The 15,069-nt window shown below is 39.9% G+C and overlaps 1 protein-coding gene and 1 long non-coding RNA gene across 4 annotated transcripts in view; one reads left to right on the top strand and one right to left on the bottom strand.

Moving 5' to 3' along the window:
* Nucleotides 1–15,069, top strand: part of LOC105549568 — a 280,683-nt gene that overhangs the window by 259,859 nt on the left and 5,755 nt on the right. Inside the window, exons 4-5 of one of the 2 annotated variants that reach the window (XR_001007563.1) lie at nucleotides 13,286–13,433; nucleotides 13,730–13,885. The exons of the other annotated variant lie outside the window; for it this stretch is intronic. This is a non-coding gene — a long non-coding RNA (uncharacterized LOC105549568). The remainder of the gene's footprint in view (nucleotides 1–13,285; nucleotides 13,434–13,729; nucleotides 13,886–15,069) is intronic. 2 annotated transcript variants of the gene reach the window in all.
* The window catches only part of ZFPM2 (zinc finger protein, FOG family member 2), a 414,398-nt gene that overhangs the window by 13,351 nt on the left and 385,978 nt on the right, over nucleotides 1–15,069 (bottom strand). For both annotated transcript variants that reach the window (XM_011994180.1, XM_011994181.1), the window contains one exon: nucleotides 11,960–12,166. In XM_011994180.1, the coding sequence (XP_011849570.1) occupies nucleotides 11,960–12,166 (207 nt within the window). The remainder of the gene's footprint in view (nucleotides 1–11,959; nucleotides 12,167–15,069) is intronic.

Consider the following 15,069-nt stretch of genomic DNA (forward strand, 5'->3'; position numbering starts at 1 on the left):
CATACCCATTTACTCGTTTATGTAGCTTAAACCTACCTAAAGCAAGACACTGAAAATGCCTAGATGGGCTTGCACACCCCATAAACAAATAGGTTTGGTCCTGGCCTTTCTATTGGCTCTTAGCAAGATTACACATGCAAGCATCCCCGCCCCGGTGAAGACGCCCTACAAATCACTATGACCAAGAGGAGCAAGTATCAAGCACGCACACGCAGCTCAAAAAACTTTGCCTAGCCACACCCCCACGGGAGACAGCAGTGACAAATCTTTAGCAATAAACGAAAGTTTAACTAAGCTATGCTACAATAAGGGTTGGTTAATTTCGTGCCAGCCACCGCGGTCACACGATTAACCCTAGCCAACAGAGATCGGCGTAGAGAGTGTTTTAGATCTGATACAATAAAGCTAAACTCCATCTAAACCGTAAAACCCTAGCTGATGTAAAATAAACTACGAAAGTGGCTTTAAAATTTCTGAACACACCATAGTCAAGGCCCAAACTGGGATTAGATACCCCACTATGCTTAGCCCTAAACCTCAATAGTTAAAACAACAAAACTACTCGCCAGAATACTACAAGCAACAGCTTAAAACTCAAAGGACTTGGCAGTGCTTCACATCCCCATAGAGGAGCCTGTTCTATAATCGATAAACCCCGATCCACCCCACCCTCTCTTGCTCAGTCTATATACCGCCACCTTCAGCAAACCCTGATGAAGGTTACGAAGTGAGCGCAAATGCCCTCCCCACAAAAACATTAGGTCAAGGTGTAACCTATGAGATGGTAAAAAATGGGCTACATTTTCTACCTCAGAAAACCCCACGATAACTCTTATGAAACCTAAGAGTCCAAGGAGGATTTAGCAGTAAATTAAGAATAGAGTGCTTAATTGAACTAGGCCATAAAGCACGCACACACCGCCTGTCACTCCCCTCAAATATATTTAAGGAACATCTTAACTAAACACCCTAATATTTATATAGAGGGGATAAGTCATAACACGGTAAGTGTACTGGAAGGTGCACTTGGATAAATCAAGGTATAGCTTAACATAAAGCATCTGGCTTACACCCAGAAAATCTCAACACCGCTTGACTACCTTGAGCTAACACTAGCTCTAAGCACAATCAACACTAACACCAAACCAACATATACCAAACCATTCACCTACATAAAGTATAGGCGATAGAAATTTTAACCTGACGCTATAGATACAGTACCGTAAGGGAAAGATAGAAAACCACCCAAGCACAAAATAGCAAGGATTAACCCCTGTACCTTTCGCATAATGAATTAGCTAGAAATAATTTCACAAAGAGAACTAAAGCCAAATTCCCCGAAACCAGACGAGCTACCCAAAAACAGCTAAAAGAGCACACCCGTCTATGTGGCAAAATAGTGGGAAGATTTCTGGGTAGAGGTGACAAGCCTACCGAGCCTGGTGATAGCTGGTTATCCAAGATAGAATCTTAGTTCAACCTTAAGTTTACCTATAGAACCACTTAATCCTCCTGTAAACTTAATTGTTAGTCTAAAGAGGGACAGCTCTTTAGACAGTAGGAAAAAACCTTATATAGAGAGTAAAAACCCCAATTACCATAGTTGGCCTAAAAGCAGCCATCAATTAAGAAAGCGTTCAAGCTCAACATCAACTATCCAAAAAACCCCAAACACATAACTGAACTCCTCACACTACATTGGATTAATCTATCACCCTATAGAAGTAATAATGCTAGTATAAGTAACATGAATACTTTCTCCACCTCATAAGCCTAAATCAGACCAAAAGCCTCACCCATATTTAACAGCCTAGTATTGATAAACATAAACAAGCCCATACTACTTTCACTGTTAACCCAACACAGGCATGCTTTCAAGGAAAGGTTAAAAAAAGTAAAAGGAACTCGGGAAACTTAACCCCCGCCTGTTTACCAAAAACATCACCTCTAGCATTACTAGTATTAGAGGCACTGCCTGCCCAGTGACACACGTTTAACAGCCGTGGTACCCTGACCGTGCAAAGGTAGCATAATCACTTGTTCTTTAAATAGGGACTCGCATGAATGGCAACACGAGGGTTTAACTGTCTCTTACTTTCAACCAGTGAAATTGACCTGTCCGTGAAGAGGTGGATATATAATAATAAGACGAGAAGACCCTATGGAGCTTTAATTTATTAATGCAACCAGGAATCATACAGACCTACGGATTTTTAAATCTCTACACCTGCATTAAAAATTTTGGTTGGGGTGACCTCGGAGCACAACCAAACCTCCGAATAATCCATGCCGAGACCACACAAGCCAAAGCGAACTAACATTTACAATTGATCCAATAATTTGATCAGCGGAACAAGTTACCCTAGGGATAACAGCGCAATTCTATTCTAGAGTCCATGTCGACAATAGAGTTTACGACCTCGATGTTGGATCAGGACATCCTAATGGTGCAGCAGCTATCAAGGGTTCGTTTGTTCAACGATTAAAGTCCTACGTGATCTGAGTTCAGACCGGAGCAATCCAGGTCGGTTTCTATCTATTCTACATTTCTCCCTGTACGAAAGGACAAGAGAAATAAGGCCCACTTCACACAAGCGCCTTCATTGCATAAATGACCTAATCTCAATTTAGTAAAATATCACTACACCCTACCCAAGACCAGGGTTTGTTAAGATGGCAGAGCCTGGCAATTGCATAAAAGTTAAAACTTTACAATCAGAGGTTCAACTCCTCTTCTTAACATCATGACCACAATAAACCTTCTACTCCTCATTATACCTACGCTAGCCGCCATGGCGTTCTTTACACTCGTTGAACGAAAGTTACTAGGCTAAATACAACTACGTAAGGGGCCCAACGTTGTAGGTCCCTACGGACTACTACAACCCTTCGCTGATGCAATAGAACTCTTCGCCAAAGAACCTCTAAAACCTTCAACATCCACCACTGCTCTCTATATTACCGCACCCACTCTAGCTTTCTCCATTGCCCTCCTCCTATGAACCCCCCTCCCCATGCCCAACCCCCTAATTAACTTCAACCTAGGACTCCTATTTATCCTAGCCACGTCCAGTCTAACTGTCTACTCCATCCTATCATCCGGATGAGCATCAAATTCAAACTACGCTCTAATCGGAGCCCTACGAGCCGTCGCCCAAATGATCTCATACGAGGTCACCCTCGCCATCATTCTACTATCAGTTTTGCTAATAAGTGGCTCATTCAACCTCAACATACTCATTACAACACAAGAACACCTCTGACTTCTCCTGCCATCATGACCACTAGCCATAATATGATTTACCTCCACACTAGCAGAAACAAATCGAAGCCCCTTTGATCTCATAGAAGGCGAATCAGAACTAGTATCAGGCTTTAACATTGAATACTCCACAGGTCCATTCGCTCTATTCTTCATGGCCAAATACATAAACATTATCATAATAAATGCCCTAACAACCACAATTTTCCTGGGCACACTCTACCCCATCCATTCACCAGAACTATTCACAACATGCTTTACCATTAAAACACTCCTCCTAACTTCCTTATTTCTATGAGTCCGAGCAGCATAACCCCGATTCCGTTACGATCAACTTATACACTTATTATAAAAAAACTTTCTCCCACTTACACTAGCACTCCTCATATGAAATACCTCAATGCCCATCGTAACCTCCAGCATCCCCCCTCAAACCTAGAAATATGTCTGACAAAAGAGTTACTTTGATAGAGTAAATAATAGAGGCCCCAACCCTCTTATTTCTAGGACTGCAGGCATCGAACCTACCCCTAAGAACCCAAACTTCTCCGTGCTACCGCTCACACCCTATCCTAGAGTAAGGTCAGCTAAATAAGCTATCGGGCCCATACCCCGAAAATGTTGGTCACACCCTTCCCGTACTAATCAACCCACTAGCTCAACTTATTATCTACACCACGGTAATCACAGGCACACTCATTACAACACTAAGCTCACACTGATTCCTAGCCTGAGCAGGTCTAGAAATAAACATGTTAGCCTTTACTCCAATTCTAATAAAAAAAACAAACCCCCGCTCCACAGAAGCCGCTACTAAATATTTCCTAGTACAATCTACCGCATCCATAATCCTCAAAATAGCAATTGTTTCCAACAACCTACTATCAGGATACTGAACAATAACAAGTCACACCAATTAACTCTCATCCCTAATAATAACAACCGCCCTTGCCATAAAACTAGGAATAGCTCCATTCCACTTTTGAATTCCAGAAGTCACCCAAGGAACACCCCTAACCTCTGGCCTACTCCTCCTCACATGACAAAAACTGGCCCCCATCTCAATCATATACCAAATCCACATATCAATTAACACACATATCCTTCTAACTCTCTCCACTCTATCCATTATAGTAGGCAGTTGAGGAGGCCTCGACCAACCACAATTACGCAAGATTCTAGGATACTCTTCAATCACTCACATGGGCTGAATAACAATAACACTAACATATAACCCAACTATCACAATTCTCTACTTAACTATATACATCACCCTAACAACCACCATATTCTTAACCCTCAACCTAAACTCAAATACCACAACTCTCATGCTATCTCACACCTGAAACAAATCAACCTGTCTAGTACCACTAATAACATCTACCCTCCTATCCCTAGGAGGCTTACCCCCGCTAACCGGCTTCCTACCCAAGTGAATCACCATTCAAGAACTCACAATAAACAATAACTTTGTCATCCCCTCCATCATAATTATCATAACCCTACTCAACCTATACTTCTACATACGCCTAATCTACACTATCTCCCTAACACTATTTCCCACATCCAACAACACAAAAATAATATGGCAATTCGAAAACACAAAACCCACACTCCTTATTTCCCCACTCATTATTACCTCCACCCTCTTACTACCAATCTCCCCTCTAATCCTGTCTATCCCCTAGAAATTTAGGTTAAGCAAGACCAAGGACCTTCAAAGCCCTTAGCAAGTAAAATTACTTAATTTCTGAAATACATAAGGACTGCAAATGCCTGCTCTGCATCAATTGAACGCAAATCAATCACTTTAATTAAGCTAAGCCCTCACTAGATCAATGGGACTTAAACCCATAAAAACTTAGTTAACAGCTAAACACCCTAACCAACTGGCTTTGATCCACTTCTCCCGCCGCAGGGAAAAAAGGCGGGAGAAGCCCCGGCAGAAACTTAAAACTGCTCCTTTGAACTTGCAATCCAATGTGAAAATCACCTCAGGGCTGGTAAAAAGAGGGTTAGACCTCTGTCTTTAGGTTCACAGCCTAATGCCTACTCAGCCATTTTACCTTCCCTCCTTTCTATTCCTACCTATGCTCATCAATCGTTGACTATTTTCAACAAATCATAAAGACATTGGAACCCTATACCTACTATTTGGTGCATGGGCCGGAGTTATAGGCACAGCCCTAAGCCTTCTCATTCGAGCTGAACTAGGTCAACCCGGCAATCTGCTAGGCAATGACCATATCTACAACGTTATTGTAACAGCTCATGTGTTCATTATAATCTTCTTCATAGTCATACCCATTATAATCGGAGGCTTCGGGAACTGACTAGTGCCCCTAATAATTGGCGCTCCTGATATGGCATTCCCCCGTCTAAACAATATAAGCTTCTGACTCCTTCCCCCCTCTTTCCTACTACTAATGGCATCAGCCATAGTAGAAGCCGGTGCCGGAACAGGTTGAACAGTCTATCCTCCTTTGGCAGGAAACTTCTCTCATCCAGGGCCTCCGTGGACTTAATCATCTTCTCTCTTCACCTAGCAGGCATTTCCTCTATCTTAGGAGCCATCAACTTCATCACCACCATCATTAACATAAAACCTCCAGCAATATCCCAGTATCAAACTCCCTTGTTTGTCTGATCAATCTTAATCACAGCAATCCTCCTACTCCTCTCACTACCAGTTCTAGCTGCCGGCATCACCATACTACTAACAGATCGTAACCTCAACACTACTTTCTTTGATCCTGCTGGAGGAGGAGACCCTATCCTATACCAACACTTATTTTGATTCTTCGGCCACCCCGAAGTCTATATCCTTATTCTTCCTGGATTTGGGGTAATTTCCCATAATGTAACTCACTACTCTGGGAAAAAAGAGCCATTTGGGTACATGGGTATAGTCTGGGCTATGATATCAATTGGATTTCTAGGTTTTATTGTATGAGCTCATCACATGTTTACAGTTGGTATAGATGTAGATACATGGGCCTATTTCACTTCTGCCACTATAATTATTGCAATCCCTACTGGTGTTAAAGTTTTCAGCTGACTTGCCACACTCCACGGGGGCAATATTAAATGATCCCCTGCAATACTTTGAGCCCTAGGCTTTATTTTTCTATTTACCGTAGGAGGCCTAACCGGCATTATCTTAGCAAACTCATCTCTAGATATCGTATTACACGATACATACTACGTTGTCGCCCACTTTCACTATGTTTTATCAATAGGAGCTGTCTTCGCCATTATAGGAGGCTTTATTCATTGATTCCCTCTATTTTCAGGCTACACATTAGACCAGACTTATGCCAAAGCCCATTTTATTATTATATTTGTAGGTGTAAATTTAACCTTTTTTCCACAACACTTCCTTGGCCTATCCGGGATACCCCGACGCTACTCTGATTACCCTGATGCCTATACCACATGAAACACCCTATCATCTATAGGCTCCTTTACTCACTAGTAGCAGTAATCTTAATAATTTATATAATCTGAGAAGCCTTTGCCTCAAAACGCAAAGTACTACTAATCGAACAACCCTCTACTAGCCTAGAGTGATTAAATGGCTGTCCTCCACCCCACCACACATTTGAAGAACCAACCTATATTAAACTAAACGAAAAAGGAGAGAGTCGAACCCCCTAAAACTGGTTTCAAGCCAATCTTATAGCCCCTATAACTTTTTCAATAAGGTATTAGAAAAATTATTTCATAGCTTTGTCAAAGCTAAATTATAGGTTAAGCCCTATGTATCTTATATGGCTCACCCAGTTCAGCTAGGCCTACAAGACGCCACATCCCCTGTCATAGAAGAACTAATCACTTTTCACGACCATGCTTTTATAGCTATATCTTTAATTAGCTTTCTAGTCTTATACGCCCTATCCTCAATACTCACAACAAAACTTACCAACACCAACATCACAGATGCCCAAGAAATAGAAACCATCTGGACTATTTTACCCGCAATTATCTTAGTCCTAATCGCCCTTCCATCCCTGCGCATCCTGTATCTAACAGACGAAATCAACAACCCCTCCTTTACTATTAAATCAATCGGACACCAGTGATACTGAACCTACGAGTACACAGACTACGGAGGCTTAATCTTTAACTCTTATATACTACCCCCACTATTCTTAAACCCAGGTGACCTTCGACTTCTAGAAGTTGACAATCGAGTAGTCCTCCCAATTGAAGCCCCCGTCCGTATAATAATCACATCCCAAGATGTCTTACATTCATGAACTATCCCTACACTAGGCCTAAAAACAGATGCAGTGCCTGGACGCTTAAACCAAACTATATTCACCGCCACACGACCAGGCGTCTACTATGGACAATGCTCAGAAATCTGTGGTGCAAACCACAGCTTCATACCAATCGTCGCAGAACTTATCCCACTAAAAATCTTCGAAATAGGACCTGTATTTACCCTATAACCCCCCCCGCCATAAGCCCTTAAAAATACTTTACAGACCCGCTGTACAGCTATCCTAGCATTAACCTTTTAAGTTAAAGATTGAGGAACATACCCTCTACGGTGAAATGCCCCAATTAGATACATCTACATGATTCACTACTATCATGACGATGCTCCCTACACTATATCTTATTATACAATTAAAACTGCTAAACACAAATTACTATCAACCCCCCTTACAAAAAAACCATAGCCTACAAATCCACAATAATCACTGACAACTAAAATGAACGAAAATCTATTTACCCCGTTCTCAACCCCAATAATCCTCAGCCAATCCGCCACAATTCCCATTATCCTATTTCCTACACTGCTAATTCCAACCTCCAAACGCCTCATTAACAACCAACTAATCACTATTCAACAAAGCCTGACTCAACTCACTCTAAAGCAAATAATAGTAACTCACAATACTAAAGGGCAATCCTGAGCTCTTATACTAATATCCCTAATCACCTTTATTACCATAACCAACCTCCTAGGACTCCTACCCCACTCATTTACGCCAACCACCCAACTTTCTATAAACCTGGCTATAGCAATCCCCCTATGAGCAGGCACAGTGATTGTGGGCCTTCGCTTTAAAACCAAAAATTCCCTAGCCCATCTTCTACACAAGGTACACCCACACCACTCATTCCCATACTAGTAATAATCGAAACTATTAGTCTACTTATCCAACCAGTAGCCCTAGCTGTACGACTAACCGCTAATATCACAGCTGGTCACCTACTAATGCATCTGATTGGAAGCGCTGCACTAGTATTATCAACCATTAGCTTCCCCGCTGCCTTACTAACTTCTATACTCCTAACACTACTAACCATTCTAGAAATTGCAGTCGTTCTAATTCAGGCCTACGTCTTTACACTCTTAGTCAGCCTTTACTTACACAACAATACCTAATGACCCACCAACTCCATGCTTATCACATAGTTAAACCTAGCCCCTGACCATTAACAGGAGCCCTATCAGCTCTCCTATTAACATCTGGCTTAGTTATATGATTTCACTTTTACTCCATTACCCTACTGACACTAGGCCTACTAACCAATGTACTAACCCTATACCAATCAATGATGACGCGATATTGTACGAGAGAGCACTTATCAAGGCCACCATACAGTACCTGTCCAAAAAAGCCTTCGATATGGAATAACATTATTCATCATCTCAGAAGTCTTCTTCTTCACCAGCTTCTTCTGAGCGTTTTACCACTCGAGCCTTGCTCCAACACCCCACTTAGGGGGCTACTGACCACCAACAGGCATTACCCCTTTAAATCCCCTAGAAGTACCTCTTCTAAACACCTCTGTACTACTCGCATCAGGAATTACAATCACCTGAGCCCACCATAGCCTCATAAACAATAACCGAAAACAAACAATCCAAGCCTTACTTATCACAATTCTACTGGGCATCTACTTCACCTTACTACAAATCTCAGAATACTTTGAAGCACCTTTCACTATCTCCGACGGTATTTACGGTTCAACATTTTTCGTCGCCACAGGCTTCCACGGACTTCACGTCATCATTGGATCTACATTTCTTCTTATTTGCCTCATTCGCCAACTATTATACCACTTCACATCAAACCACCATTTCGGCTTTGAAGCCGCTGCCTGATACTGACACTTCGTAGATGTTGTCTGACTGTTCCTCTACATTTCTATCTATTGATGAGGATCCTACTCTTTTAGTATAACTAGTACAATTGACTTCCAATCAATCAGCTTTGACAGCATTCAAAAAAGAGTAATCAACCTAGTACTAGCCTTAACAATCAACACCCTTTTGACCTCACTACTAATAATTATCATATTCTGATTACCCCAACTCAACTCCTATGCAGAAAAAACTAACCCTTACGAATGTGGATTTGATCCCCTAAATCCCGCTCGTATCCCATTCTCAATAAAATTTTTCCTGATCGCCATCACTTTTCTACTATTCGACCTGGAGATCGCTCTACTACTATCCCTACCATGAGCCCTCCAAACAACAAACCTTCCAGTAATAATCAAAACATCTATCATATTTATCATCATCCTAATTCTCAGCCTAGCCTATGAATGAACCCAAAAAGGACTAGACTGAGCTGAATTGGTAAGTAGTTTAAACAAAACAAATGATTTCGACTCATTAAATTATGATAACCATACATCTGGTCTTTATCACTCTTCCATAATGCCTCCATGGCAAGGGTGGCAGAGAGGAAGAATTATGCTGAGGAAGTAGAACTGACTAGAAGTCATGAACAATGCTTGGTGACTAGATTCTAGAACGGATGAATACGGCTTTGCTTTGCTTCCAAGCTTCTGTGTCAGGAATGGTTTCATTCATCTACACAGGGAACAGAGGATGGAGGGGTGATGTCTTCAGGCTAGGGCATGTATAGGGTGACCAAATCTGACCTTGTATTGTGCAAACTCAGGACTTTCGTAGAGAAAGGGGTCACCATCCAGAGGGATGCCAGATAAAAATGTACAATGGGACTAAGCCAGGCAAACAGTGGCACATGTTCACGTTAGACATGTGGAATCTGATACTGCTGTAAGAAATACAGAAGAACATGGGATAAATGGCAATGGAGGCCTAAAACTCAGCAGAAATGGCTGAACTTATAATTTGTGAACTGTTATTTATGGTTGTTGGTGGAGCCCACAGTAGTGAAGGAGATGGCTCAGGGAGATCACATTAAAGGCGATGAGGAGAAAAACTAATGATCAAATTCTAGTGAAGGGGAAGTAAGGGTAGCAAGTATAATTTCAAATTAACATTTAATGTAAAAATTATATACTATTACTGTTTATTATTTAACCCCTCCCTTCCAAGTAAATTTCATTTACACTATTCATGAGGCTACACAGTTTAGTAAAGGGTCCATTTAGGCAGGATGAATTTAACTCACTAATTCCAGAATGAAAGCAAAAGCTCTCTGCATCTATGCTAAATTATTTGACATAAATAGTTGTCTTGCTACAGAAAGCAAATAGACTACACTTTCCACTATAATTAGAATTAAATACATTGGAGCTTCCCAATAACATCAGATACTCCTAGAGTCTTTGGCAATAAAATCCTTTTGCCTCAGATTCAGGTTGGGCCCATGTTATTTCCAGTTCCTCACTATCAGAATCAAAGTAAAGATCCAGGAAAGAAAATAGGCACATTTACCTTCAGGAAATCCAATAATACTAGCTTAGATGGAAGTACTATATCATTGATTGAATGCACAGTAATTTCAGACTCATCTGATAATTTCTTTAAAGGATGATTATTACAGCAAGAAACTAATTACAGTTGAATATTTTATATTTTAATATCAAGACATCATTGCCTCTCTGGATTTCTTTTCTGCCTCATTCAGGGTCTCAGAGATTTTAAAGTATATTTTTGAGTAGATGCAATTTTTTGCTTACCTACTAACTTCAGAATCTATTCTCCTCTTAAGATGTATCTGCTACTCATGTTTTCTCATAGAGCTAGATAAAAGCAGATCTGTCTAGAACACAGATTTTGGGACCCCAGACCACTGATTTTCTGTCATATGAAGTGTCATTCTGTGACACAAAAATACAAACTAAGTTCAATTTCTTTTTTACAAAATAAAATCACAAAGGTAAATTTGCCAGGGCTTATTTAAAAATTCTCCATATAAAGTTTTCTAAGCTTATCATGCATTTCTCTTTATTTATTTATTTATTTATTTACCTTTTTGCATTAGCACGTCTTGATTTATCCAGGATACACTTCCTTTTTGTTACTATATCTAATCAAACTTTGATTTTGTATTCTGTTTCTTCAAGTTTTTAAGTCTATGGCCCTTGAAGAATACCAAATTTTTTCTAATATAGAAGCGTTAATGAAAGGTGCTCGCCTTCTCATAGCTAAGTAGCCTTGAATATTATTCAACTCATGTAGAATATCAGCTTTGTGTGTGTGTGTGACATTCAGGAATCTGACTTGAAATGGTTGGAGTTAAGGGTTCTTTCTATACTCCCAGGAAAATTGACCACACACACACACAAACACACACAAACACACACACACACACACACACACACACACGAACATAAAATGAAACCACAACACTGAAGGAAAAAGGTCTGTTCCTGGTTTCTTGTCAGTAGACATTTTTTTTCTCCCATAAATTCCCATCACCTCTAAAGCTGGGCTACACAGCACTGAGCACTTACTATTGACAATAGCTGTGGGCAAAATAGAAGCCATGGCAGCTTGCTGAGGAAGCAGCTGAATTGAGTCCAGCAGGCGTGCAGGGTACATCCCTTCTGTGAGAGTCAGCTGACTGGCAGCTTGTAGCCTTGAGTCAAAATCCACCACAAAGGCAATTAGCTCTTCACCCTCAGAGATGGCCTTCGTAGTTGTACACCAAAGCTGACCCCCTATTAAGAAGAAAAAAGAAAAAGATAATATTGACATAGGATGCTTGAGTCTGTTGTACACTAGCTTGATGTCCACAGCACCTTCTCATGTTTTTCACACCGGTTCCTACTGTGGAGTGTTTGATCAAGGCAACAGTTGTGCTCCTTTTGCCTCCCGTGTGGAAAATTGTACTCTTTGCATTAAATGAACTGTTTAGTGACCAGAAGCAGGAGGAGACTAAGAATCAAGTACAGCATAAACATAATTTGTACAGATTTTTGTCAATTGTTTGCTCTTTGGGGCTTGCCTGAATCAGTAACCTTACCAGTACATTGGGATAGTACCTAAAAACCAGCATGGTAAGGACCAACTGCTGAAATTTATTTCCTGTGAGCATTTGAAGTTATTCTTTCTGTATTTTATGAAAGTAAGAAGTTATTTATCTCTCTCCTTCTCTTCCCCCCATGAAATATTTCCATCATATCAATACCAATGCCCAAACTACAGAACAAGTAAACAAAAACTCCTAAAATCTAGAAAATTAAAGTGAAATTCAGGTAGTTATACTCTGCTATGTCTGCTGCCTTTTTTTTTGGCTGAATGATCTTTACTTATATAATATTATGTATAATGTAGCTTCTTCGTCTCCATTTACCCTGATTGAACTTCCTGAAATGAAGATATGCCAAAAATCCTTTTCAAAAAGGCTCATTTAAATAAAGATTTGTTTAAATGAAAAGAAATGTCTCCTCAAACACTAAGATATACTCTGGCACTGCACTTCAACAATCACATGTTTTGCATTAAAAAGAAAAATTAACTATGCAAGTACATCTAATGTATTGGGATGTGATAGCAAATGCTCATTTATTTTACATGTTTAGACAGGCAAAGCACTTATATTTTGTTATCTACACTCTCAGGCCTAGATATGTATCCTATACAGTTATGCCTGAAATAATGTAGCATACTTGATATGTTATAAAGCTCTTTTTTTTTCCATTGTATATAGATTGGAAGGCTGTGTGTTGCACTCATTAAGCAGCCAAAACTTGTACCCATTTTGATAAGACATATTGCTCTGTTTATCTTTCAACATAACTGTCTTTTCAACTGCACTTCATTTTTTCTACCCTTAGAGCTGATGGTTTTTAAACAACTTGTGGTAAAACTCTGGTGGAAAAGATAACAACAGCATATGATGTGGCAGAGTTGCCCAGAAGAATCAGAACATTGTTTTAGAGAAACGTTGGGCAATTAATTAAGCCAGCTGATTAAGTTTTAAAGGTAAGGAAACAAAACCATCTGTGAGAGTATATGATTGTTAAAAAATAAAGCTAAGACTACAGACCCCAAATTTGTGTGAAAGTTTCAAAGTAACAAAACAAATACACTGTTAAAAAATAAAGCTAAGACTACAGACCCCAAATTTGTGTGAAAGTTTCAAAGTAACAAATATACTAAAATGCTAGAAAACAACTTTTTTTTCACTTTGACACGAATGTATCTGAAAGCATACAAGTTTACCACAGTTGAATAAAACAGATTTATTTTGCTTTGATTTACTTCTTTTCAAATAATAGAAGCTAAACCGTATCATGTCGAAATCAGAGGAGCGATGAAAGTGTGAGTGGTGGTATTTCTGCTGTTCTTCCCCATAGAAGGCTTCTGCGATTAGCTTTTATGTCTTCCTTCCCTTATGGGCATTCAGATCCAAACTACTTGCAACTGTAGACAAGGTAATCATTTAATCATTTGCACCTTATCTTTCCACTGAACTACAGTTTATTGAGGCTGTGTAATGAAGAGATAGGGAAGACACAGCAAGAAACCACAACTCAGGTTTAGTTCATATGGTCTTTCAGAGTCGCTAGACTTCAGTCATTAACTTTACATTATTGGTTAAATCCAGCTATGTGTACCTTTCACAAAAGTAAGGAAAGAACTGGACTCAGGTGCCCAAGAGAAATTGAGGTTTTAGAGAAGATGCCCAGCCACAAATAATCTTTATCACTGTGGTAAGCTATAGGGTAGGACGACTCAAGAGTATTTATTCTCAAATTTTGAACCAAAAGATTTAATAAATTAAGTAAAATTGAATTCAAAAATACTAACTTCAAATAAAAGTGAACAAAAAAATCATTTGTATGCATCATTAAATGACTCGGCAGTTGTAATATATATTTGTGTTTTCAGATGTACCTAATAATGTTTCAAATTTTATTATCTTTATCACTTTATCTCATTTGATGGTTTAGTCAGAGCGTATCATTCTAAAAGGCTAAATTAGACTGAAAATGTACTGTTGGACTTGACGAGAAAGTTATCTTTGGATTTAATCTTTCAAATCATTCACTAATCAGCTATTCATTGAAATCTCTGCTGCGTGCTAGGCTGGGAGCTATGGCTTCACATGCAGCTCTACAATTAGAATACACACATATATGCAAATATATTACAATACCACATTAAGGGTGTCATCCCCTAATGCTAAAGAGAATGTGACAGGAGTGAGTAACTGCCCCTTCTTGGAGAAGTTAGGCAAGCTATCAAAGGTGATGTTTTTATTAGCTCATGAAGAACAAATAGAGGTAAAACAGCAAAAACATGTGTAGGCAGGACGAGGCAGGTACATCATTATTGCCCTATAAATGAGCATGTGTGAAGGTTTAGAATTACAGAAAAGTCACCCCAGTGAGTAGTTGGGACTACAGGTGTGATCATCACTCTTGGCTAATTTTTTTTTTTTTTTTTTTTTGAGATGGGGTCTCCCTCTGTCATCCAGGCTGGAGTGCAGTGGTGCGATCTCGGCTCACTGCAAGCTCCGCCTCCCTGGTTCACGCCATTCTCCTGCCTCAGCCTCCCAAGTAGCTGGGACTACAGGCGCCCGCCACCACGCCCAGCTAATTTTTTGTATTTTTAG

The sequence above is a fragment of the Mandrillus leucophaeus genome, unplaced genomic scaffold (assembly GCF_000951045.1).
Source record: "Mandrillus leucophaeus isolate KB7577 unplaced genomic scaffold, Mleu.le_1.0 Scaffold444, whole genome shotgun sequence".
Taxonomy (NCBI): Eukaryota; Metazoa; Chordata; class Mammalia; order Primates; family Cercopithecidae; genus Mandrillus; species Mandrillus leucophaeus.